Raw genomic sequence first — 24,845 nt, forward strand, 5'->3', positions numbered from 1 at the left:
CAGAGCTCTAATCGTTAGGGTTAAGAACACTTGGATACTAGAGGGTCACAAAACGAATTGATGACTAGATTTCATAGGGGAAGGGGAGAACAGTGTACCAATGGATCCCGTCCTATCCTTGATATTTAATGCACTTAAGAGATCAACTACTACCATTCAGAACAAATAAAATTTTATAGGAAATTAAACTCTAAGCCAAAAACTGGTAAATTACCAAAGTGACTGGAATATGGGTATTGCCCGGTTGATGGCGAACTTCTTCTCCTGAGTATCTGAAAAACATCTCAGAAGTTAAAAGTCATTTATCAGATTGACCTTCTGCTTTCCTCGCAATGATTCTTTATGGAGGCACTGTCCGGGCACCTAGCCCAAGTGGCTATTCTTGTACAGGCCGAGACAGCGCACATCTTAGTGCAAATATATAACTGAATCCTATTCAGTTCACATTCAAAAAGGGCACAAACCCTTGCCAATTTATTCTCCTTCGTGTAGCATATCGTGGGCATATCGATTACATCCAGTGCAGAGATCAACAAAGAGTATGGGGATTAGGAAGCAAAGTCAGCTTTCAAGGCAAATTATCAAAAATTACCTTATAGAATAGTGTGGCAAGCTTGGTAATGGCATATTCCTGCTTTTAATTTCTGTGTTCTTAAATCTTAATTATACATCATTATAACAGAGATTAATGCAGGAACATTGGATGTATACCCTTCTAATGTATTTTTTTGCATGGTTTAGATCAGCTAGCCACCAAATGTTTGCCCTATGATTTGGCTGGCAGTCCCAGATGAGGAGAACTGCAGAATGCGTGCATTACCTTTCAGATTAGAAGTCAAATAGAGGCTGTTATCCTTTTTTTTTTAAAAAAAAATCTTATAGGACTAGAATAAAATCATAGTCATTCTTCCTGGTATCTACACAATTATTTACAATCCATGTTTCCCAAGCAATATCACAATCTGTATTCTCCCACTCTACAAAATAGATTTTAATTCAGAAGTACTTAATGGATTAAAAAGCACCTTAGAGCCCAAGGCTGTTAATTTGTTCAAAAACAGAGCCACTGGGAACCGAAAAGTTTACAAGCTAACGCAAAGGAATCCAAGACATTTACAATTCTCAGTTTTACCATCAGAACAATATTCATAAAGTGATATTTAATTTTGTTATTGCTGGAATAAATCTTCATTCTGTAGTCTTCAAGTAACAGCACAATGACCCGTAGCTCATGGGTACAAAAGTCAAGATGAAACATTTTATCCATTACACACAATAGACTAAGAACAATCAATTTTGAAGTTTAAAAATCACAGATATCAGTTCGATTTGAGGAATAAGTCATGTTAGTTTTTTTTAAAGCATAATACACTCTGTCTTTTCACTGTGCACAATATCTACAAAAATAAGTCCTCTTCTTCTGCCCCGGCCCCCCCCCCCCCCCCCCACCCCAACCCTGCATTGCAACAGCAAATGCACAGTCTTCCCAACAGAATGATGGCACTAGCTCCAGCCAGCGATAATACATTATGCTCGTAGCTTAATGAAGTGGTGTGGCTTTGGGTACAGAACACAAGCACTCTCGGTTGCTTTCCTTCACTAGACGCCAGCATTCCTCTCTGGGCTGTCTTCCTCGCTAGTTTGTGATTTACTTCTGCTAGTGCCTGATGACGACATTGAAGAGGAAAAAAAAAGTGCATTAAAAGTTAATCTTCTGTCATCAGAGATATTCCGGATGCAACTCCAAGTTGAATGTAATACGTCCATGAAATCCACTCAAAGCCAAAAAAGTATAAACTGGAGTAAAAGCAAGCGGTAGACTTCATCAAGTAGACCAACACACTTTCTCTCTCTTGGTTTTTCATTTTTTGGTCTTCAGAATCAATCTGGCAATGGAAATTTGAAAGTTTTTTTTCGTGAAGAAAACTTAGCAGACTGAGTTGTGTCAGGGAGCAACTGTCTGTAAGGTAGTTGATTAGCCCGCCTATCATTCAAGTTTGTACTGACTGCTCAAAAGTAGGAAACAAAAAGTATTACAATTTTACAAAAACCCATGGCAATTCATTCAATGTCTCCATTGAAGAAACAATGGTTTCTTGGATGCATCTTGCACATCCACTTACACTGCTCCATCTGGAAGTATATTTCACACATTCACCTCTCACTCTATTTCCTGGTATCAGTCCAAAATCTGCCACCACCTTACCTTGTGCTCCTGTGTCTTGTTGTTGCAGTTAATTCAATACAAAATTTCCACATTATAACAGAGACTAATTGCAAAATGACTTCACTGGCTGCAACTTTGGGCCATCCTGAAAGAACATGGAAGGACCCAATTAAATGGAAATTTTTACTTGGCATTTCCATTCTTGTCAAAATCTGCATGTTAATTTATAAAATCACTTCCCAGAGACTACACCTCCTGGCTAAAAACCCAAGTCTCCAATCATTTCTCACAACTCAGATTCAACAATGCAACTTGTCTCTGCTGTACCTGCCGACCATGAATGTCTTGGGAGTTGTCTGCAAGATATTACGACTTGGATTCTATTTTAACTGTTGTTTGACTCTTAACTAATGACAACTTTAAAGTTAAACCAATTTTACTTTTAGTAAAACATTTAGTGAATAAGTTTACTTCTATCGCTGCATAATTTTCAGTCGCATCTTCTGTGGATTATGCTTGCAATGCTTTTTTAAAAGTCTTTATGCTTGGCTGAATGAAATTCTATTAGCCTTTGTTCCTCCTATAAGGATTAAAATGCAAATTGCAAGGATCTTGTTCAACACTCCATTTTTTAATTTTTTAATATAAACAGGCCTCCTCAGATTCCTCTACTGCTCATTTGCCATTTTCCAGTCTGCACTAGATTTAATTCCAAGTCACAGTTCCTAACCAAAAGTAAGTGGGCTCCAAATACTGAGCTTGAGCCACATACTCCTCAAATTTTCCTGTCAACTGATAAAGAGTAAACAAGAGGCTGCTGTATGAAACTTTACCAAGATGACTTTAGGAATACTAGATCCATGTCACTGAGCCACCACCCACTTGGAATGTATTATATTCCTCGCCATAGAAACTGGAAAGGCAATACTCTTTCTTGACTAAATCCAAGTCAACAGCTGTTTTCAAAGTAATTGCATGGTTTAACTTGATAAATCCATGAGAATGTCTACGTGGTGCCGTTCATTTTGATTACAAGTACAAGATGGTCAAGTAGGTAGCATCTTATTTTCCCCAAGGACTCCAACTTGATTGTGCAAGTCTAACCAAGTTCCTCTGATACCCAATGAAAATTAGGCCAACCTTTAGTCCATATACGACTTGCAGCTCTAATCATAGTCACGGATTTTACTTTAGATATTTGTATTTGGGAAAAGACTTCTAATTGTCCCCTGCTTCTGGACTACCTGGAGGATGCATTCTGCCCAAACACCGTTGAGGCAATCTTCTGCTTTAATATTGCTTAGATATTCTAAGCAATCCAGGCAGATCACAATGATGAAAATACTAATATTTATGGCAAACAATTCAGTCACAAAATCTATTCATAAAAAAAGACTCACACATAGAAGAATTCTGCTTATTGAGCAACTTTGCCTGGCTGGTGGGCATCATTTTTAGTTCAAAGGCTTCTGGTGATGGTGAAGAGTTCTGTATTTTTGAGGCCATAAGTGCATTTAAATACTGAAGTCGAGTAACCTAAGGAAAAGGACCACACAATGAACCTAAAGTAGCAATAGTTGCAATTCAGCTTTGAATAGTATACAATAATTAAGTGGCACAGGGTGACAGATCTGTTGGTATTAACAGATGATTAAAGAACATCCCAACTATGAATCTTCCCTTAGCTCAATGAACTTATCAGCCAAAAGTTCTAGTCCCTTTGCCACATTGTAGTTAAAGACCCCCCCCCACCTTGCCTTTTGGATATTGAGTTGTTTCTTCAATTAGAGGCTGAAGATTGAAAGTTGAGTAGAGCTCAGCTCATTGAGCGGTGTCACACCAACAACCTTGCACGCAACATTAGCAAAACCATGGAGATGATTGTGGATGTCAGGAGGAAGTTAGAACACAAACCAGTCCTCATCGAGGGGTCAGCAGTGGAGAGGGTCAAGAACTTCAAATTCCTGGCTATCAACATCCATGTCGATGCAATCATGAAGAAGGCTCGCCAATGGCTCTACTTGGTGAGGCGTTTGAGGAAATTCAGTATGTCACAGATGACTTTCGTGTATCGTCGAGAGCATTATGGCTGGTTGTATCACTGTCTAGTATGGAAGTCAGGACGAAATGCCAAAGTGGTGTTAACTCAGCCTGAGTCATCAAGGCCACCAGTCTTCACTTCATCCAGGGTATCTACAAGAGGCAGTGTCTTAAGAAAGCAGCCTCTATCCTCAAGGACCCCACCACCCAAGCCATGCCCTCTTCACTCTGCTACCAATAGGAAAAAAGGTACAGTGGCACAAGAACAGCTTCTTCGCCTCTGCCATCAGATTCCTGAATGATCAATGAACCACAGGCGCTGCCTCACTTTGACCTTTTTTTAAATTATTTTATAAGATGATGGAATGCTACCTCAAAACATCAAATTTCAAGACAGTCCGGAAATCCAGATCAACACAGAAGGAGCAGGTATGATCTGAGAAAAGCCACCAGTATCTTCTAGGAGATTCCAGATGAAAATGGTACTATCAGGGTACACCTGACAGCTGTGGCAGGGCCTAAATGCCATAACCTGCTACATAGCTAAATCCCGTGAAGTAGCAGATGGCAAACCTTCACTTCCAGAGGAATTCAATGTCTTCTTCGATTTGATGACAGTAACAATGAAGGACCACCCCTCCTCACCTCGATGAACCCATCCTGTCCATAATCTCAGGATGACATGCATACTGCCTTCAGGGAAGTGAAAGCATCTGGCCCAAATGGAGTACCTGGCTAAGTATTAAATATCTGTGCTGACCAACGAACCAAGGTTTTCACAGATATCTTCAATATTTCATCAGGATGCTCTTTATTGACTACAGTTTGGTATTTAATAACATCAAACCTCAAAATTTATCAGGAAACCCCAAGACCTGGGTCCCCACTGTGTAATTGGATCATGGATTTCCCAACCTCTAGACCATAATCAGTCAGGACTGGGAAGAGCATCTCCTCCATGATCTTCATCAATACAAGAGCCCCAAATGGCTGCATTCTTAGCACCCTGCTCTACTTAATTTACACCTACAACTGTGTACAACAATAACACCATCTAGAAATTTGCCAACAATACCACAGTAGTGGGTTGTATAAAGAAAGGCGATGTCAGTATACAGGAGGGAGAGTGAAAACTTGGCTGAATGGTGAACCACCAACAGCTTTGCACTCAATATAACCAAAACTAAGGAGCTGATTGTTGACTTCAGGAAAGGAAAGCCAGAGGTATACAATCCAGTGATCATTGGGAGAATTAGAGTTGGAGAGGGTGAGCAAATTTAAGTTCTTGGGAGTCATTATCTCAGAGGATCTTTCCTGGACCCAACACACTAATGGCATCATGAAGAAAGCACATTAATGACTCTACTTCCTCAGGAGTTTGTGGAAGATTGGTATGACACTAGAAACCCTTGAAAATTTCTACAGATGTGTGGTGGAAAGTGTGTTGACCAGCTGCATCACGGTCTGGTATGGGGACAACAATACCCCAAGTGTAAGCCTTCCAAAAAAGGTTGTAGACACATCCCAGGACATCAAACAGGGAAAACCCCTCCCCACTATCGAGAACATCTACAGGGAACGCTACCGTCGGGGAGCAGCAACAATCAAGGATCAACATCACCCAGCACACGCTCTGCTGTTGCTATCAGGAAAGAGGTAGGTGCACAAGACTTGCACCACCAGGCTTACAACACCTTTGTTGATTCAGGAGTCCCCTCACTCAAATGAGGCTACCAGCAATGGCCTGAGATAGTGGACTATCTATTATAAACTATAATGAATGAGGCAACCCTAGTGTTAAAAGGACAGGCTTATTTCACCGTATTCTTATTTTTAGAAAAGCATGCTTTACAGATTATTTTTATTTTGAAATGTTTCACTGATGTAATGTGGGAAAATAGACACCTAATTTACATGCAGAAAGATGCCATGGGCAGAATTGTGAAGCTACCAGATAATTTTGTGAGGTTGATTTAGTTTTACGTATTAGCCCCAACTGACTGGTGAGAATGCTGTTGCTCTCCTTAGTAGAGTGGGAATTTTATTTTACACCTAGGTACCTCAAATGGCAGAGATAGCCTTGGCAAAGATAAAGATACATAACAAACATTTTGAGCCTGAGCCCTTCATCAAGGCTCAGAACTGAAATGTTGATTTATGTACCTTTATTTTTGCTACATCAAGAACGTTGCGTGACTTGCTGAGTTTTTCCAGCATTTTTGTGTAAACCACAATCACAGCATCTACAGGTTTTCTAGTTTAACATCAAAATTATAGCACCTTACAACGTGCAGCAATTCATCAACACTGCCCTGAAGCGTCACTCTAAAGTGTTCTCTTAAATTTCTAGAAAATGACTTGAACCCTCAGTAACACAAAACAATTCCGAGTCAGTATCATTCACAGGATAATACAGGATGATTTTAAACCTATTTACACAAATAGTGTGATGCAGTTCACTTCACCTCTCCTGGATCCTTCAAAGGTTGTAGATTAAATACACAAGAACAACATACAAAGCTGAAATTGAATAACTACTTGGACAGTACGTGAAAGAGAATATTGAAAAGTTCTACTCAAAATCCAAATCTCCATTTTGCTTTCTAGTTGATGCCCGAGTCCACTATGTAATTCCATAACCATCTTTTTTATGGTCTTACCTTTAGAACCTGTAGGTCATTAAGTGCTCTTACAGTGTAGTCAGGGCAGTACATAGATAGGCTTGCATTCTCCCCGGTTTCCAATAGATCCCTGGAGAATGGATCTCGTTGACTCCACTTAATATTAGTAGCTGGTGATTGGTGAACTAAGGAAATCAGAGTTAAATGACACAAGTGCTACAAATTGAACAGCCCATAGAAATCAGACACCATCATTTAACCACAGTAATATTTTATCTCATTTAACTTGACCCTTTAAATTATTTGCACCAATTCCACAAAAACAGCTCTGCTCACATTCATGCCAGCCTTAATGAGGAAGGAGTGTTACTCTTGCACCTAGTTTGAGGACACTGTGCAGAACTGCACTGTTGCAATGTTCTGTAGTATTATAATCTATGGAATCCACGGCCCATTGTCGCAGTGGAGGTGACCTCAGTAAATATATTTAAGACAAGGTTGGATAGATTTTTACATAGTAAGGGAATTAAGGGATATGGGGAAAAGGCAGGTCGGTGGAGATGAGCTGATTATCAGATCAGCTATGATCTCATTGAATGACGGAGCAGGCTCGATGGGCCAGATGGCCGACTCAAGCTTCTTATAGTCTTATTCAGTGGAAAAGGAGAAATTGATACATATTTAGTGTTACAACTGATGGTTGTCTTAGTGATGACATGTTCCCCTTTTCTCAAATTAATGTGAAAATGTCAAGCAACTTGCAGAGTAAAGAGCAAGTATAATTTGCCTGCAGAATGTGCTCTAAACAAAGCAGATGATGATTCTGATCCTTGAGCATGTGCCATCATCCCACTGCCCAATACATAGCAATCAAATATTCATAGGATAGTTCCAGCATGGGTGAGACCTACAGTGCCACCAAATATTCTCAAGTTTATTCAAAAATCTTGCTTCGGATCTCACATCCAATGCACAAATTTGCTGATCAAAGCATCAGAATAATTTTGCATCTTTACTAATTTATCATCAGTGAAGAATTCTTACAAACTGACTCCTACCATCATTCACAGAGGAAACTTTGCTCCATTAAACTGGAATTGATGTCACCAACTTGGCTTGGGAACATTCTGCAAGTGCGAAATCAAGATTCTAATAGCAGCATCCCAACAATACTTCCTCAATCTAACCCAGTGGTTTTCAAACTGACCCCCTAAACTCACATTCCACCTTAAGCAATCCCTATGCCATAAATAGGAACATAGGAAGTAGGAACAGGAGTAGGCCAAAAATGGCCCAATCTGTGATTAGTAAGGGGTTGCTTAAGGTGGTATGTGAGTGAGGAAAAAAGGTTGAGAACCACTGCTCTAGACCCAATTGTTACTAAAATATGTTACTTGAGAAAAATTGCCATTGGCCCATTTCCTTTGGAGTTATGAAACTGTGCACATAACGAGTCAATAAAGTATGATTAATACAGTGGTTTTTAAACATTTTCTTTCCACTCACATACCACTTTAAGCAATCCCTTACTAATCACAGATCACTTATGGCATAGGATTACTTAGAATAGAATGTGAGTTTAGAGGGGGCAATTTGAAAACCATTGATCAAACCATTTACTGAGATTCTTCTCTGGAACTTATTCCCAATTATCTGAACATTACCTGCCACCTTTTCTCCAAAGTAGAGGCACACGTTAAAGTCTTACCAGATGAAGGAGCAGTTAATGCAGAGACACCATAGTAAGTAAAGGCTCCGTTTTCAAACTTCAGACCCTCCTTGCCAATTTCCACCTCCACACGTCCCTGTCATAAAAAGTGGCTCACTGTATTAATACTGTGCTCAGTACCAATGTAATACAATGCGACAATTAAGTTTAACGTATGGGGCACATTTGAACGTCAACATGATGTAAAACTGTGTACACTGGTCAATTTTGCAGATTACCAAGAGCACTACAAACTTAATGCAACCCTGGGGAGTATGTCTGGACCTTGTGCTCAAGTCTCTGAAGAGGAACACAGTGGATGAATACATCGTTGTAGAAAATGGATGGCACATTACACGTACTGAAACACATCCCCCACAAGTGGCCACGTGCAAGAATGTCACAACTTAGGATCTTAGACCCTCTGAACCATAGAACAATTCAATTTTTAATTTAGACATCCAGCATGGTAACAGGCCCTTTCTGCCCACGAGCCCGTGTGGCCCAATTAACCTACAACCCCCAGTACATTTTGAAAGGTGGGAGGAAATCGGAACCCCTGTGGAAAACCCACGCAGACAACGGGAGAACGTACTAACACCTCACAATCAGCATTGGATTCAAATCCCTGTCCTGATCGCTGGCACAGCAACATTGTTGCGCTAATCATACCTCCTCAATTTGAGCCCAAGCTTCTCCTGTGCCTTGACCGAAGATTTCATTTGTAAAATTTCATTAACATTACTCAACCTATCGCCCTGCCAGTATTCTTATTCTTCAACAGTCTTTCCTTTATCCCTTACACCACCAATTCTAATCTCACCAATTTACAATCTGTACTTTTGCACAAGTTTCGCCTCGTCTTCTTATTCCCTTTGTTCAATCAGATTTCCCTCCAAAGCACTTATCTGAAAATGATTTACTATTATCTTTGCATTCAATTAGACTTTAATTCCTTTATCTTATGCCCACATCTGTCTCTCCTCACAATAGATTGAGGCACATGCCTATCCCAACATAATTAAAAGAATTAAGACCACACAAAGACAGAGAATGAAGGTTAGTTTCTTTTACACAAGACGGCAGAAGCTAGGTCCCCATATGAAGCTAGGTCCCCATATGAAGCTAGGTCCCCATATGAAGCTAGGTCCCCATATGAAGCTAGGTCCCCATATGAAGCTAGGTCCCCATATGAAGCTAGGTCCCCATATGAAGCTAGGTCCCCATATGAAGCTAGGTCCCCATATGAAGCTAGGTCCCCATATGAAGCTAGGTCCCCATATGAAGCTAGGTCCCCATATGAAGCTAGGTCCCCATATGAAGCTAGGTCCCCATATGAAGCTAGGTCCCCATATGAAGCTAGGTCCCCATATGAAGCTAGGTCCCCATATGAAGCTAGGTCCCCATATGAAGCTAGGTCCCCAAATGAAGCTAGGTCCCCAAATGAAGCTAGGTCCCCAAATGAAGCTAGGTCCCCAAATGAAGCTAGGTCCCCAAATGAAGCTAGGTCCCCATATGAAGCTAGGTCCCCATATGAACTTTCACTAATCATTGAAAAATAATCTAGATTGAAAACTCTAACTGCCTTTTACACAATAAAAATTCCATTTGGTTTTCCGTTTGACAGCACATAATTCACAGCCTAGAAAGGGATAGATCAGGAATATCCAAGTGGAAAGGATCTTGGTTCTTTGTTTTGTTTCCAGAGCAGAAAGCAGGAATGAAACCCACCTGCAGCACAAGAATGAAGTAGTCAACTGGTTGATTTCGTTGGTATAGGTAATGCTCTGGAGCCAGTTTATCATTTTCATCAAATTTCACCTCTTGATTGACACTGGGATGTTTGAGTAGGTGAAGAAGAACTCTCTCAGAGACCCTCGAGGGACTGAACAACTCCACCTCTGTAAAGAAGGCCTGCAGTTATTATAGCGGCAATTTCCAAATTAACAGCTTTATTTGCAATCATAATCTGGAACAGTCACTTGTTGCCATTGGGCAACTGTGGCTCTTATGCATGCAAACAAGTTTGAGTTTACAAAAAATCCAGATTCTTGGGTGATCCTGATTTCTGGACTTCAACCAAATTGCAGGGATTCTAGGAAAAGAACGCTTTTCTGATTTTGATCACAAAGACTTTGTACAGGTAAACGATCCTTTATATGGACATCTAAAATCTGGAAAGCTCCAAAATCCAGCAAGGGCGGGGGGGGGGGGGGGGGGGAAGAGACGGCAACGCGACACGGGCGGGTGAGAGACGGCAGCATGGCAAGGGGGAAGACGGCAGCGTGACTGGAAGGGGGCGAGGGGGGAGATGACAGCACAACTCGGCAGCTGGCTTTTGTTCTAAAATCCAGAAAAATCTATAATTCGGTACACATTGTCCCCCAAGGGTTCCGGATAAAGTACTGTGTACCTGTACTGTTTTAAGAGTTGATTGGCAGATAGAGTACAATGTTGGCAAATATGAGGTGATTCATTTTGGAAGGAAAAATTGAAGATCAGACTATTATTTAAATGGAAAGCAATTGCAGTATGCTGCCATGCAGAAGGACTTGGGAGCGCTTGTGCATGAAATCACAAAAGGTTGGTTTGCAGGTGAAGCAGGCTGTCAAGAAGGCAAATGGAATGTTGGCCTTCATTGCTAGAAGAACTGAATTTAAGAGCAGAGATGTTATGCTGCAACTCAACAAGGTACAGGTAAGACCACACCTGGAGTACTGCGTACAGATCTGGTCTCCTTACTTGAGGAAGGATATATTGGCTTTGGAGATGATGCAGAGGAGGTTCACCATGAGGATGAAGAGGTTAGCTCATGAGGAAAGTTTGAGTTATTGTAATTTAGAAGAATGAGAGGGATCTTATAGAAACATGAAATGCTTAGACAATATAGGAGGTAGGCAAGTTGTAAGTTGTTTCCATTGATGGGGAGACCAAAACTTGAGAACATAGCCTCAAGATCCAAGTAGATTTAGAACAGAGATGAGGAGGGACTGCTTTTCCCAGTCAGTGGTGAATCTATGGAATTCACTCCCCATGGAAACAGTGGAGACGACCTCAGTAAATATACAGCATAACCTCGTTAGAACGCGGTAGTTAGGGTCTAAGATTTCATACCACGTTATAGCTGAGTCGCAGAACAGATGCAGGGGAGGCCGGCGGTGGGGGTCAGGGGCAGCGGGGAGGGGGCTGTCAGGCAGCGGGGAGTTGGATCGCTGGCTGATTGTCATCAGCCCGCCCCTTAGCAGTTTGGAGTCCACAGGCACCTGCACTATAAGCGATTCCGCAGATTAATGAATCATGTTCTTACGAGGTTTCACTGTATTTAAGAAGAGGTTGGATAGATTTTTATATAGTAAGGGATATGGGGGAAAAGCAGGTAGGTGGTGTTGAGCTTATCATCAGATCAGCCATGATCATGTTGAGTGGCAGAACAGGCTTGACGGCCAGATGCCCTACTCCTGCTCCTATTTCTTATACTCTTACGTTAATATTGCAGCTCGTGTTAAATTCTGCTCGAATATTCATTGGGGTCTTCTAACCAATCCAATCCAATCAAAATCCACCTACATCTCAGGTTCAGGCTCAGTTCAGGACAGGATGATTTGTTTAATACAGTACTACACGTTTCTCAGGACTGTTTATATTTGGTATTTCTTCACAGATCAATTGCCACATTCATGGCAATCAGGATGGACATGGAAAATACTGCAGGTGCTCATACTTGGGTTACGATTAGATATTTTTACATCCTGACCAAACCACTTGTCCTTTTCACAGCTCTGAAAATCTTTCCCAAACAAGAGAAGTCTCACTGTCAGTTTACTTTCCCCTCAGTATCCATTCTGCTCCATCATAATATTCGTTTTGCAATAAATCCTGCATATTGCTTAATTTTCAGAAGCCCAACAGTTCCCAGCTCAAACTGTCTTCCTACCTCTGGATAAGAAGCGCTGAGTTGCTAATAAAAGCTGAGGTGAAATCTTGACCTTTAGGTCGATATCAGGCACCTTAAAAAAAGAAAAGTCTTCTTTCTTGTGGTCAATTGGAAAGCCAACTGGAGCAAGTTTTTTCTTCACTTTGATTTCTGCTGCAGAAGAGAAAAATAAATGTAATCAATTACAATTGTCTTCAAACCTTTCCACCGGTTCTGAGTCTGCACTCAAATTTGTACATGGGGGACCTGCACATGCATCAGGTACCATTTAGTAATTTCTTCTTTGGCTTGGCTTCGCGGACGAAGATGTATGGAGGGGGTAAAAAGTCCACGTCAGCTGCAGGCTCGTTGGTGGCTGACCAGTCCGATGCGGGACAGGCAGACACGGTTGCAGGGGAAAATTGGTGGGTTGGGGTTGGGTGTTGGGTTTTTCCTCCTTTGCCTTTTGTCAGTGAGGTGGGCTCTGCGGTCTTCTTCAAAGGAGGTTGCTGCCCGCCAAACTGTGAGGCGCCAAGATGCACGGTTTGAGGCGTTATCAGCCCACTGGCGGTGGTCAATGTGGCAGGCACCAAGAGATTTCTTTAGGCAGTCCTTGTACCTTTTCTTTGGTGCACCTCTGTCACGGTGGCCAGTGGAGAGCTCGCCATATAATACGATCTTGGGAAGGCGATGGTCCTCCATTCTGGAGACGTGACCCATCCAGCGCAGCTGGATCTTCAGCAGCGTGGACTTAGTAATTTACTCATCCTACTTTGGCGAACTCAGACAACAAGTCATTCTTCCACCTGATATGACAACAGCTATGATGGTCAAGGCCAATTTCCTTCCCTCAGGCAAAGGCCAGGTGGAGACAGACTTCTACACCACCACAGAATGGGAATGAATTGATGGGTGACTGGCCTGGGATAATTTAATTCGATGGCTTTGACCCTCAGTGCTGCAACTCTTATGAATATTAATCCGAGCAGAAGGCCACAAAATTAGTGATTTCCACTCCAGAGACTTTGAATGCATGGATTACTATTAGCTTCATATCCCACTACTCCCAGCGTATTAACAATACCAGAATCATGCACAAGTTAAAAACCTTTCAGCTTCATGTACATTAGACCTACAACTTCACCATCTTCTCAAGGACAATTAGCAATGTGTAATACATCTCTATTCTTAGCCCAGGGAATATTATACTGGAGTACTATCAACTGTTCGGGTTCAAAGACCTCATTACTGCACAAGGGAAAAAAGGGACAGGAAATGTAAAAAAAAATGTTTGGTCTCTCATCTTTCAAGAAAAAAAAAGCTCTCAAGGCACTAGCTTGATGGAGGCTGAAATTTTGATTGGGCAAGTGTGGAGAAAATATTTTCCCATGACAGAGAACAAGGGTCAAAAATACAAAAAACCCATGAGTAAATCCAAAAGGGAATTAGGAAGAAACTGTGACTCAAAGAATTATAAGAAACTAAAACTCAACCATGAAGGAGTAACCAATATATAGCACAAATGAGCAAGAATATATCTGTTTTCCAGGATTCAAGCAACCGGCAGCCACAAGCAACTGGCCAAAAAAAGAAACTGTGGAAAATAGGTTAAAAAAAAAATACAAAAGTTTAAAATTGGCGTACCTTGCCATTAGTTTGCCTATCACGCAATCTCAAGCAACCGGCAAATTCACTTATGCAGCATCTACCAATCCCCAATAGGGACAGATACCAGGGGTTTTACTGTAGTTAAAACAGGATAGGAGGAAGCTTACTTGCAGCATTAATACTCTCACAGATCTGTTGGGCCAAATACAGTCTGCAATAAAAATAAAAGGTCAGAAACATTTAGGTCGTACATGGGGATGTTTCATGTCCTGAAGGGTCTCTGATATTGCCCGACCTATCCAGTGTTTCCAGCATTTTCCTTTTTTATTTCAGGTTTCGAGCACTACAGTTTTTATTTATTTTAATTGACCATTTTCTTGGAATCTGTGCTGCAAATCCAAGTGATCTTATGGCATACAGATTTACTGAAGTGCCCCAAGCGATTAAACTTACTATCGTCTGACTCGTCAAGGATTTCCGATTTGATGATTTCTTCAATAACGTCTCCCAACGTCACTAAACCCATTACCTCGTAGAAAGGGTCACCGTCCCCCTCATTGTTCACCTTCTGGACCATGGCCATGTGTGATTTACCTCAGAACATAAAACACGAATGGAAAACTGTTATAAAACACTGCAACGGTAAAACTAAACAGCAAAATAATGGAGTTAAACAAGAAAGTCTGCAGAGCTGAGCTGGGGTCAACATTGAGACCTCTAGTTCCACTGGGACAGCTTGCTACTCAGCAACTCTTCCAGCATGCAAAGTCTTGCCACAAGTTCTGACCTCATGCATCAGTCAAGACACATCGTTACATCCAAACCTTGATGCAAGCATATTGCAAGGTCCCTCACTTGAGCTGGGAATCAAGCTACACAATGATTCAAGTTCTTCAATGTGGTCATTATATTTCTTTGTTTTTAAAAAAACATCAATACTGCTTAATCAGGACCATGAAATTACAATCCCCTACTCCTTCATGTTTGATTTACAAATATTTCTGAAGTTTTTAATCCAATTCTCTTGATAAAAGTTAATATTGATTTAATGAGTAGCTGGTACATTTCAAAATTCAGTCCCCAAGTCACCTTGAGACCCTTGATCAGTTATTGGGTCTGTGCTGGCAATAACTTTAATTAGAAACTGCCCCTTCCTCCCTCCACCCACTTTTTTTAAATTCAGGCACCCATCTACTTTTTGCTCATACCATGACACAGGGCTCAGATCCTAAATGTTTACTTCTCTATAGATGCTGTGTGACCTGCTGAGTTTCCCCAGCACTTTTGTGTATCGTACTGTAATTTGGTAGTGCAGAAAACTCTCTCTATCATCACAAATACATATTCACCTTTCTTAAACTCTTCCAGGACTGCATCCAACTTGGTGTCATTGAACACAAAATGCAAAGGGTGGTTGTAGAATTTGGTGATAGTGTTTAAAGGTGTGCAGTCCTCAGGGTCCACCATTGCCAGATCCTTCACGTATACTATGTCTACAATGTTGGATCTGTCTTCTTCATATACTGGGATTCGAGTATGACCACACTGCATGATTTCAGACATGGTGTTGAAATCTAGCACAGCTCCAGCACTGAGCATGAAACAATCCTTCAGGTTCGTCATGACATCCTCCACCACTTTAGTCCTCAGCGCTCCTCTGCTGAACTCCTCTTTAACAAATTCCCTGTACGGGTCGCTGGACCTCAGCATATCCAGGATCTTTTCTCGGACGTAGCAAGAACTGATGTCCTGGCGCAAAGCCAAGTCAAGCACCAGGGCGACTGGCAAGGAAATGGGGAAGGTGACGATGATAAAGAGGCAGGCCAGCCAGGTCGTCCTGGAAGCAATGGCAAAACCATATCTCGAGCAGATGGTATAAGGAAGGATCTCGCAGATCAGGAACATTAGAGCTGCACAGACAAAGATAGCAGGCAAGATGGCACTGAAGGCCTGGTAGAATAAGACGGCCAGGGCTGAGTTGGCCAAGGCACTGCACAGTACCAGGGAAGAAAGAACCAAATTGCCCCTCTTCCTCATGGGCTCCAGGGACTTGGCGCTTCTCTTCTCCCTCTCAGAGCCGCAATGCCGGATGATGTGCAACTCCAGAGGGTCCAGCCACAGGACGCTGAGGTGGAGGAGGTTGAAGAGGGCGGAGGAGAGGAGGAGAATGGCCAGCAGCAGGATCTGGCCCCACACCGCCAGGATGCCACGGCTCGCTTGGGGCTGAATCTCCAGCGGCGTCTTCCAGTCCCCCAGAGCCGTCCACCGACTCCCCGAGCTCCGGGCACACAGGTAATAGAGGCCGCCAGCGCTCGCCTGGCCGGCCTGAACGCCGACCAGCACCGAGCCGTTGGCCGGCCTCTCCTCGTGCACCAGCCGCAGCCAGTGGCTCCGCACGCTGCCGTTGGCGCACGACAGGCCGCGGCTGAAGCCCAGCCAAGGCCAATCGGCCCGCTTCAGGTCCGTGCCGAAGACCCTCAGGTCGAAGCGGGCCCCGGCGCTCGCTTTAATCACCCCGGCCTCCACGCGCACGCGGCCCCCGGCGCTGTCCTCCAGCCTCGCCCCGCGCACCTCGGCCTCGTCGGGGCCCGGGCGCCCGAGCGCCGAGCCCCACAGCACCGACAGCAGCCACAGCCTCCGCGCTCCCAGCGCCATCTTGAGGCTGGCTCGGGGAGGGGGTCACGTAACCGCCCTGGCCACGCACCACCAAACTTGCTCGGTCCCTTGCGACTCCCCGCCCCAGACCCGGGATTGGCAGGGGTGTCGGCCAATCGGCAGCAGAAATGCCCAGCGCAAGCCAATCAGGCTCCAAAGCCGCGAACTGATTCCCGTTTCAGGGGCGGTTGAGAGCGCGCAGTAAACATCGCACAATGCGGCCGCTCTTAAAGGGGAAAACACGTGCAGGATGCCAAATAATTTCAGGGAACTTTAATGCACGTTGGTTCTCACTATCTCAGCCACGTTTCAGAATTGTTTAGTGCTACCATCCCATAAGCTCCAGGCTGTTTCATTTCTCCGATTAAGTTGTGTTTGTCCAATCAGATGACAATAAACTTGACTGGAAGCGGGTTGTCAAACATTTTATCTTGTGCAAACAATGAATTGCTGAAGGACCTCATTGCAATGATCAATGTTTCGGTTGGGACCCTTCATTGAGGACTCAAGAATAATGGGGAAGTGCAAAGTGACAGAGGTGGAAGGACGGGGAGGCGCGGAAGGAAGAGGTGGAGGGACGGGGGCCGAGGAGAAGGGATGGAGGGAAGAGGGACGGGGAGAATAGGGGGAGGGAAGGTGGGGGGGGGCAGGAGGAGGGACGGGGGGAGGTTCAGAGACAGATATGGGGGGGGGAAGAGATCAGAGATAAGGTAAAGGAGGTTCAGATCTCAAGACCATTTTTGTTCTCCCACTGATGAGTTTCTCCTTCCGTGACTCTCATATTCATGAAACAAAATTTATTTGTGTAAATACTTGTCCTGCACGTGTGTTACGTCTGGGTGTGTGTCTGCATATTTTGCACTGAGGACTGGAGAACACTGTGCAATCAGACAATAAACTTGATCGGATTTACACTCTGTGGTGAAATCAGATTGGAAGGGGTGGGGGGAAGAGAGAAGAAAGGGTCACCAACAATTAGAAAAATATGGATGTTCATGCCATCTGTACAGGAGAATTATGATGCGTTGGGGTTCTTCAAGTCGCTTGTGCAACTGATGTCAACTCAAGATTGTGGAAGTAATAGCACAGAAAGACCACGACTGACTTGAATACCCCTGCTGATGATCCTCAACATCCTTCCACCTTCCTACTGAATGGTGGAGCAGTCACAAAGGAAATTAGCAAAAAAAACCACAATGCTGGAGAAACTCAGCAGGTCAGTATCCTGTATATAGTAAAGCTGAGTTACCAGTGTTTCAGCCTTGAGCCCTTCATCAAAGTATGAGCAAAACATGGGGAGGTACCCAAACAAAATCTTTGGGGGGAGGAGCATGGTCCCACAAGCAGGAGGTAATAGATGGATATGGGGAGGGAAGGCACAACAGCAAGCGGTAAATGGAAAATAAAAAGAGGGTGGCGAGCAGAGGGATGGGGAAGAGAGGGAGAATAGGGGATAGTCCAGCAGAAACCAGAGAAGTTGATGCCCCGCTGGAATATTAGATATTATTCCTCCAATTTACAGGTGGTCTTGGTTTGACAGTACATGAGCAGGAGTGGGGGACAGAAGTGGCCACTGGGAGATCTCGGTCACTGATGGGGACAGAGTGAAGGTTGATCACTGAAAAGTAATCAAGTTCAAGACTGAAACTAGAGTATAGCTTAAAGGTTCCTTTAGTGTCATGAACATACACAAAATTTGGTTGTCCAGTGCCTTCACCAGAAAGAGCCGTCTTCCTTTGAGGTCATGTTACCACTTGGTCTCCAGCCAGTTCCAGCAGGGAAGCAGAGTTCCCATCATCTTCTTCCATCCCTGGGTCAGAACCTTCGATACAATTAGGATGCTGATCAGAAGCCCTGTTCATCATCAGCATCCCAAGTTGGGTTAATCCAGAGCAAGGGGGTAAAATGAGGTCAAGGATGCCAGAGACAAAAGCGAGCATTGGCATTTAAAGATTGAATCATTGATGTTCTGGAAACCAAAGTGTGCTATTCTTTTCTGCAATAATTGTAGGAGCCCTCTGCTCCACCCAGAGGCAATTAATTTAGTCCAACTCAATTTCCCTTCCTAATTTTAGAAATTTTTCTAAGTTTGTCTCAAACTCCTGCAAATTCCTTTCTACTATTATCACCAATTTTCTACATCCATACTGCTCTGCGTGCTTGAGGAGTACAGCTCAAAATAATCTGCCAGAGCAATTTGGCAGGAAGAAATTGCCAAAATGCTGTCATTACAATACAGTAGTTTGACGGTCAACATCACCATTGCAAACCAAAAGGAAACTAGCAGATTTGGCAACGCAGCAGGACGTCTCCTGCATTGAGTTTTTAAATGAACTCTTACGATACATGTTCATGGAACCATTGAAGATTACAGCATTGATACTGGCCCATCTAATCTGTGCCACACTCCCACCACTCTGTGTGAAGTTCCCCCTAAACTGTTCCCCTTTCACCTAACCTCAGTGAAAAAGCCTACCTACATTTACTGTCTATATCCCCCCCCCCCCCATAATTTTAAATACCTCCATCAACTCTCCCCTCATTCTTCTACACTCCAGGGAATAAAGTCCCTGTTTAACCTTTCCCTGTAACTCAGTTCCTGAAGTCTGGGCAACATCCTAGTAAATCTTCTTTGAACTCTTTCTATCTTATTGACAACTTTCCTGTAGTAATGTGATGAAAACTGTGCACAATACTCCAAATTTGGCCTCACCAATATCTTATACAACTTTAGCATAACACCCCAACTTCAATACTCATAATTTTGATTAATGAAGCCCAATTTGCCAAAAGCTCTCTTTAAACCCTTATTCATCTATGACACGACTTTCAGGGAATTATGTATCTGTATTCCCAGGTCCCTCTGTCCTACTGTACTCCTCTATGCCCTACTATTTACAGTTTGTGCCCTTTTTTAGTGTGTCCTTCCAAGATCCGTATTAAATTCCTCCTGCCTATTTCCAGAGACCCCTCTGCAAGCTTTTTAAAGCCCTCCTCGCTGTCCACAACACCTCCAATCTTTGCGTCAGATGAAAAACTTGCTGCTGATCATATCTGTTGTTGATATTTTCCTATTTGCAAGAACACTTTTTTTTTAAATTATCTGCTCCAAAAATGTTGTTGATATCAGCAGAATAAATACAGCAGCAAAATATACAAATGTCATCAGGAATATCTTGGCATACTGTAGAAAAGGAAACAGTTGGATGGTGAGTGCAATCCTCCCACTAAGAACCCTTCCTCCTTAAACATCCCTATGAAGCAGTGAATGTCTGGAATACATCAATAGTTGGTGTGATCCCTCTAAGTGTCATGGATGAGTTGCTTGCACTCCAGGTGGAAAATAGCTGAAATTTTATTCATGGAATCTCTGGAATGGACTCAATTACCTGAGGGAAGGCAAAATGTTCCACCCCTCTCCTGTTAGTGACCCCCCGCCCCGCCATTGTTTTTACTCTATTTCCTTTTCTTGTCCCAAGGGTGTGAATTTTGGATTGAGGAGAAACTTGGGAAACTACCCTACAGTGACTACAGCAGTGGACCAACAAGGGGCTCAGGGACTCGCACCAGGCTGCAGGAAGACTGGGTCATGCGAACCAGTTATCGAAACAAAGATTCAAGAGGATTCAGAGGGCAAGAAGGGCTCCCATGAGCCCTCAGGCACTCAAGGCTTCCTAATAATTAAGGAAGTTAGGATCTGGAGCTTGGGTTCCCAATGGATCATACAGGGGTCTGTGCTGATGCAGAGGCTGGAGGCGAATCCCCGGTCACTCAGCGACTCTGAAGGGACTCTTGCTTCTTTCTCTCTTTCTGTAGGGGTACTGGGAAACTCTAATTCCAACTTTACGGCAGACAAAAGAAAAGTTTGTGTAATATTAAACTTTTTATATGATAGTAAAGGAATCTTGAACAAAATTGGATGCAAGATAAAACTGTCAGGCTAAGTAGGGCAGAATATTAATAATTATGAATAATGCAAACTGCGGACCCAATTATCAAGACAACTAAAAATGCAACTGGAGAGCACTTGCAAAGAGTTCCAATAGTATCTCCAAACAGAGACTGTGGGATGCAATGAAAAGTTTGGCAGTAGGAATCAACACCAAAATGTTCTCAATAATACCATTTCATATTTGAAAAGTTTCTGTGCATAGAAAATATCAAAAATTCCAAAGATTAAAATCCTTTTTAATTGAGAAATAAATAATACAATCCCAAAACAATTTTTACCTAATTTAGAAGAAATTGCATGACCCACAAATTCTCATAGCATGCATGCACCACGAGAATGAAGAAACTAGATAACATGCCCTGCTTACAAAACATTTCAGATCAAAAACTTTGACACATCAGTTTGGAAGTAGACAAAAAAAACTTGCTGGTCTCAGACACAGTTTCCATTGGCAAAGTGTGCAATAAATCAGAAAGAGGAATACACTTAACATTTAAAAATGGTGGAAAGTGCACTACCACCCCCCCCCCCAAAAGGCAATGATTGCCAGAGCAATGAAATCGTACATTTTGTGTAAAAAAAAAAATTTAAAAGACAGAATACATTAATGCAAACAGTTCATGGAAATTGACAAATCTCAAAAATATACATATTAAAACCTCATTACAAAATAAATAATACACTGAGTGCCACCATTTGGATTCAATCAGATTTCTTAATTCAATGGGCTCCTGAACACAGAAACAGAGGATTTTTACCTGCAAACAATTTAGGAAGTTGATTTGGGAATGCAGCATTACCTGGATCACATTCCAGCTTGCTAGTGCTTTGTGCACACAAGGACCTTTCCTGGATCCTCAAAAGTAGCTGAGACAAGTGCTGTATGTTTGCCTTTATTCCTATCATTCACCACTGCCTAATGTAGTTATGAAATATCATTTATTGCATATGTACAAAACATTTAATATTCAGAGAGAAAAATTTAAAACTGTTCTCTGGAAAATTATTACCCTCTTAGTGCACACTTTATTCCAGAATATTTTCATCCTTTGCCCTACCACTTCCTCTCGACAAGGAAGAAGAAACTTTAAAGTTTTGCAGCATTAAACAAGTGGATTTGCAGGGATTTCATGGAAATAAATAAAACCTTGTGTGGTTCAGAGAAACTTTCTATTTCAAAGCAACCACATTTTTCTCCCCCGACAATGCACCCTTTTCTCCTGCAGGCTCTGAGTCCAATATACTTGGCTGCTCAAGGGCAAACTTTGTCAGGCCATTTTAGGCTTTTTGACCTCAGAAGGCACTAAAGCTAAACTCTATTTTGTGCCCTCCTGATGATGTACACAAGCACTTTGCAACAAGAATGAGTGGGCAAACTGGGAGTAGGAATCGCACTCACAAGCCCCCAGAATAAAGCCATGAGGCCAATGGCAGCTAACGTAACACTCATACAATCATTCTTGGAGTCTCAAATAAAACCATTTCAAAAAGTTAAAAACATTAGGCTCCCAGGAACCTTCAAGATGACATTTTGCTCATGATTACAACCATTGGCATGGAATGAAGAGAGGTCCCACCCCTAAACCCACAACTACAATGACATCCATTCACAATTTTAAATGGTTAAAGGGAATGGCTAACAGGACCAATGTGCCATAAAATACCAACATAATTTCTTAACACCCAGCAACCAAATGCTAAACAATTCAATGTTCATTCCTACAAAAGCAAATGTTCCATCAAAGAGTCAGCCTGAAGTGCAAACAGGAACATGCAAACCAACCTGAAAAGCATAATATAAATAAATCAATAGTAAATCATTACATTGCAAGTCACTCCTGAGAAGATTTTTTTTTACATTAGTCAGAGGAAGTTGTAACTTGGCATTGTAAAATTGACCCGTGTATTTGTGTTCATTGAAACCTGACCTTTGTCATGAGAAAGACAGAGAAAGATGGTAAATTAACATCTTACAACTTGAATTAAGAAGCCTTGTTTTGGACCAGCAGCATTTTCATTAACGTAACTAGGACTGTGCTTTGGGAAATTAACCTGAATATACCAAGGTTTTGGTGATAACAAAAAATCCCCACAGCAATGTAACCACAAGATTTAATTCTTTTTTAGACTGCCAGGCATTGTTACTGAACAAACATTCTTCATCTCAAATGAGAACCTTACTGAAAATTAAATGCCTCTCCTGAATAGTTCTTTTCAAAATGATACCTCTTGGATGCCATTACACAAGATACACATGGCAGATATTCTATATAGGACTCTCATACAAGTGTTCTATTTGTTTCCTAATCTTCATTGATAAAGTCTAAATCCATAAGAACCACCTTTGTTGTTTGGCCCGAGTGAGAGTCCTTAACCGTCATACCTGGCAGACAAATGGACATGCGGGTAAAGTATGAAAATGCAGGCTTGTCTGTGCCTCCCTGAAACAAGCCATATGAAAGAAGCAAAATCTATGGCTTGATTTTAATAGGTGCTGAGAGAGTACATCTGATCATTACTTCAAAATCCACCTGAAAAAAAATACCCAAACCAATCTAAGATGAGCTGGACTGGTGTCCCACACTACCATCAAACAATTGCATAACACAATCACCATTTCCACACACACCTTCCCCCTCTACCCACCCCACCCCCAACCCTGTTAGTCCAGTAACCTCATGAATAGAATGAGCATCTCCCAAGGCAGGCATCATCTGTGACCAGAGATCACCGGTTCCTTTTTCATTGAAGAGGTAAGGGTTAAATTTCATGAGGAGGGGAGCAAGGGGACCACTTCAATGAGGCTGTTGCCACCTGCTCTGGTGCTCTAACCTGAGAAGCCTCCACCCAGCTCTGCTAATACTCTGATGTACATGGAGGATCTGCTCATCTAAAACTCCATTGAGCTGATAAGTTTAAAACACTGAGATGGGAAGTTTGCATACTGGACTGTGTAGGGTGTTGCCACAAGGAGGGGGTGGTGGGGGGCAGTGAAGGAGGCAAGCAGGGGGGTGCAGCAAGTGGCAAGAGTCTAGGGTGATAACCAACATCCTGCAGTAGACATCCTACTGAACAGAGGACAGAACAATTGGCAGTGAGTTGGGAGTCCACTAGATAGAAGTGTCCAGGACTTTACCTCTAGGCATCAGTCGAAGTGTTGGCCAGCAACACACAACCTTGGCCTACTGGACAACGTTCACACTAGACAATGGCCAACACAAGGCATCAACATTCATCTCCAATATTGAATCTTTGCCATTAGCAAAATGGAGGAAAAGGCCAGAGGATCACATCTTTGGCAATGGAGATCAGCTGTCATCTCATCTTTCTTCTGCCTGGTGTCCAAAGCCGAGTACCCCCACCACCCACAGCTGATGCAAGTTAGTGAAACATAAAGCAGCACTCCTCTCATTCCACACTTCCAAGACCACAGCGCAAGGTATGGATCCTTCTACCTGGTTCCACATAGTTCTGCATTGTTTCTTTTTGCTGCCAGACAAGATGAAGTTGTTCCATTTAAATACCAGACCTCAGAGAGAGGTCATATATTGTTTTCTATTGAAGTGCATTTGGGTTTACGGTTCAAAGAGTTCTGCTCATTAAGCAGGTTTGTGGTTTCATCTGCTATACTCTGGGGTTTCTCTGATGCAGTCATGTCGATCTTTAAGTGAGGATTCTCTGGAGATTGTGGAGTGCTGTCCAGCTTTGAAGCCAGTAATCCATTCTGATATTGCTGCCATGTGATCTGTTAACATAAAAGGAAGAAGTCAGGGATGTGGGGAAGAGGGAGAGGAAAGAGATAAAAGGAATAAAAATAGGGAAGTAACAATGGCATTTATACAGCATCGTTCAAACAACCCCATATCCTAAAGGGCGTTACACCAATAAAAATATGATCCATCTCCAACAGAGTTTTACAACACAGAAACGAGCCCTTTGGCCCAACTTGTCCAGACTCAAATCTGATTGTACAAGATGGATCAACAGCCAACAAATGCTGTGAGGAATCTGCCCATCACTGAAAAAATCTACAGGGAACATTGCCATCAGAGAGCAGCAGCCATCATCAAAGAACCACACCACCCAAGACACGTTCTCTTCTCGCTGCTGCCATCAGGAAAGAGGTATGGGTGCCACAAGACTCGCCCCACCAGGTTCATGAGCAGCTGCTCCCCCTCCAC

At 42.6% G+C, this 24,845-nt stretch overlaps 2 protein-coding genes and 1 long non-coding RNA gene across 7 annotated transcripts in view; 1 reads left to right on the forward strand and 2 right to left on the reverse strand.

Annotated features, from left to right (window-relative positions):
• Positions 1 to 967: 967 nt before the first annotated feature.
• Positions 968 to 16,755, reverse strand: LOC138753957 (metal transporter CNNM3). 5 transcript variants are annotated; one of them, XR_011351522.1, is made up of 9 exons: positions 15,407 to 16,755; positions 14,511 to 14,651; positions 12,471 to 12,623; positions 10,268 to 10,437; positions 8,537 to 8,633; positions 6,868 to 7,013; positions 3,568 to 3,703; positions 2,207 to 2,312; positions 968 to 1,664 (listed from the first exon to the last, which is right to left on the reverse strand). XR_011351522.1 is itself a non-coding variant. In XM_069917584.1 (8 exons), the coding sequence occupies exons 1-8, from the start codon at positions 16,710 to 16,712 to the stop codon at positions 1,600 to 1,602; spliced, it is 2,214 nt and encodes a 737-aa protein (XP_069773685.1). In that variant the 5' UTR covers positions 16,713 to 16,755; the 3' UTR covers positions 968 to 1,599. The 5 variants fall into 5 exon arrangements, 2 of the variants coding, with proteins under 2 accessions (XP_069773685.1, XP_069773686.1); XR_011351521.1 differs by having other exon boundaries at positions 968 to 1,886; XR_011351523.1 differs by lacking the exon at positions 968 to 1,664 and adding an exon at positions 1,983 to 2,006.
• Positions 16,756 to 17,727: 972 nt separating this feature from the next.
• On the forward strand, positions 17,728 to 21,353 carry LOC138753960 (uncharacterized). Its single transcript, XR_011351525.1, has 2 exons — positions 17,728 to 17,928; positions 20,192 to 21,353. It is a non-coding gene; the product is annotated as an uncharacterized lncRNA (long non-coding RNA).
• The window catches only part of LOC138753958 (metal transporter CNNM4-like), a 42,244-nt gene continuing 38,278 nt past the window's right edge, over positions 20,880 to 24,845 (reverse strand). Inside the window, exon 7 of the mRNA XM_069917586.1 lies at positions 20,880 to 24,409. Within this exon, the coding sequence (XP_069773687.1) occupies positions 24,206 to 24,409 (204 nt within the window). The 3' untranslated portion in view covers positions 20,880 to 24,205. The remainder of the gene's footprint in view (positions 24,410 to 24,845) is intronic.

This window comes from Narcine bancroftii, chromosome 2 (genome assembly GCF_036971445.1).
Source record: "Narcine bancroftii isolate sNarBan1 chromosome 2, sNarBan1.hap1, whole genome shotgun sequence".
NCBI classification, from domain to species: domain Eukaryota; kingdom Metazoa; phylum Chordata; class Chondrichthyes; order Torpediniformes; family Narcinidae; genus Narcine; species Narcine bancroftii.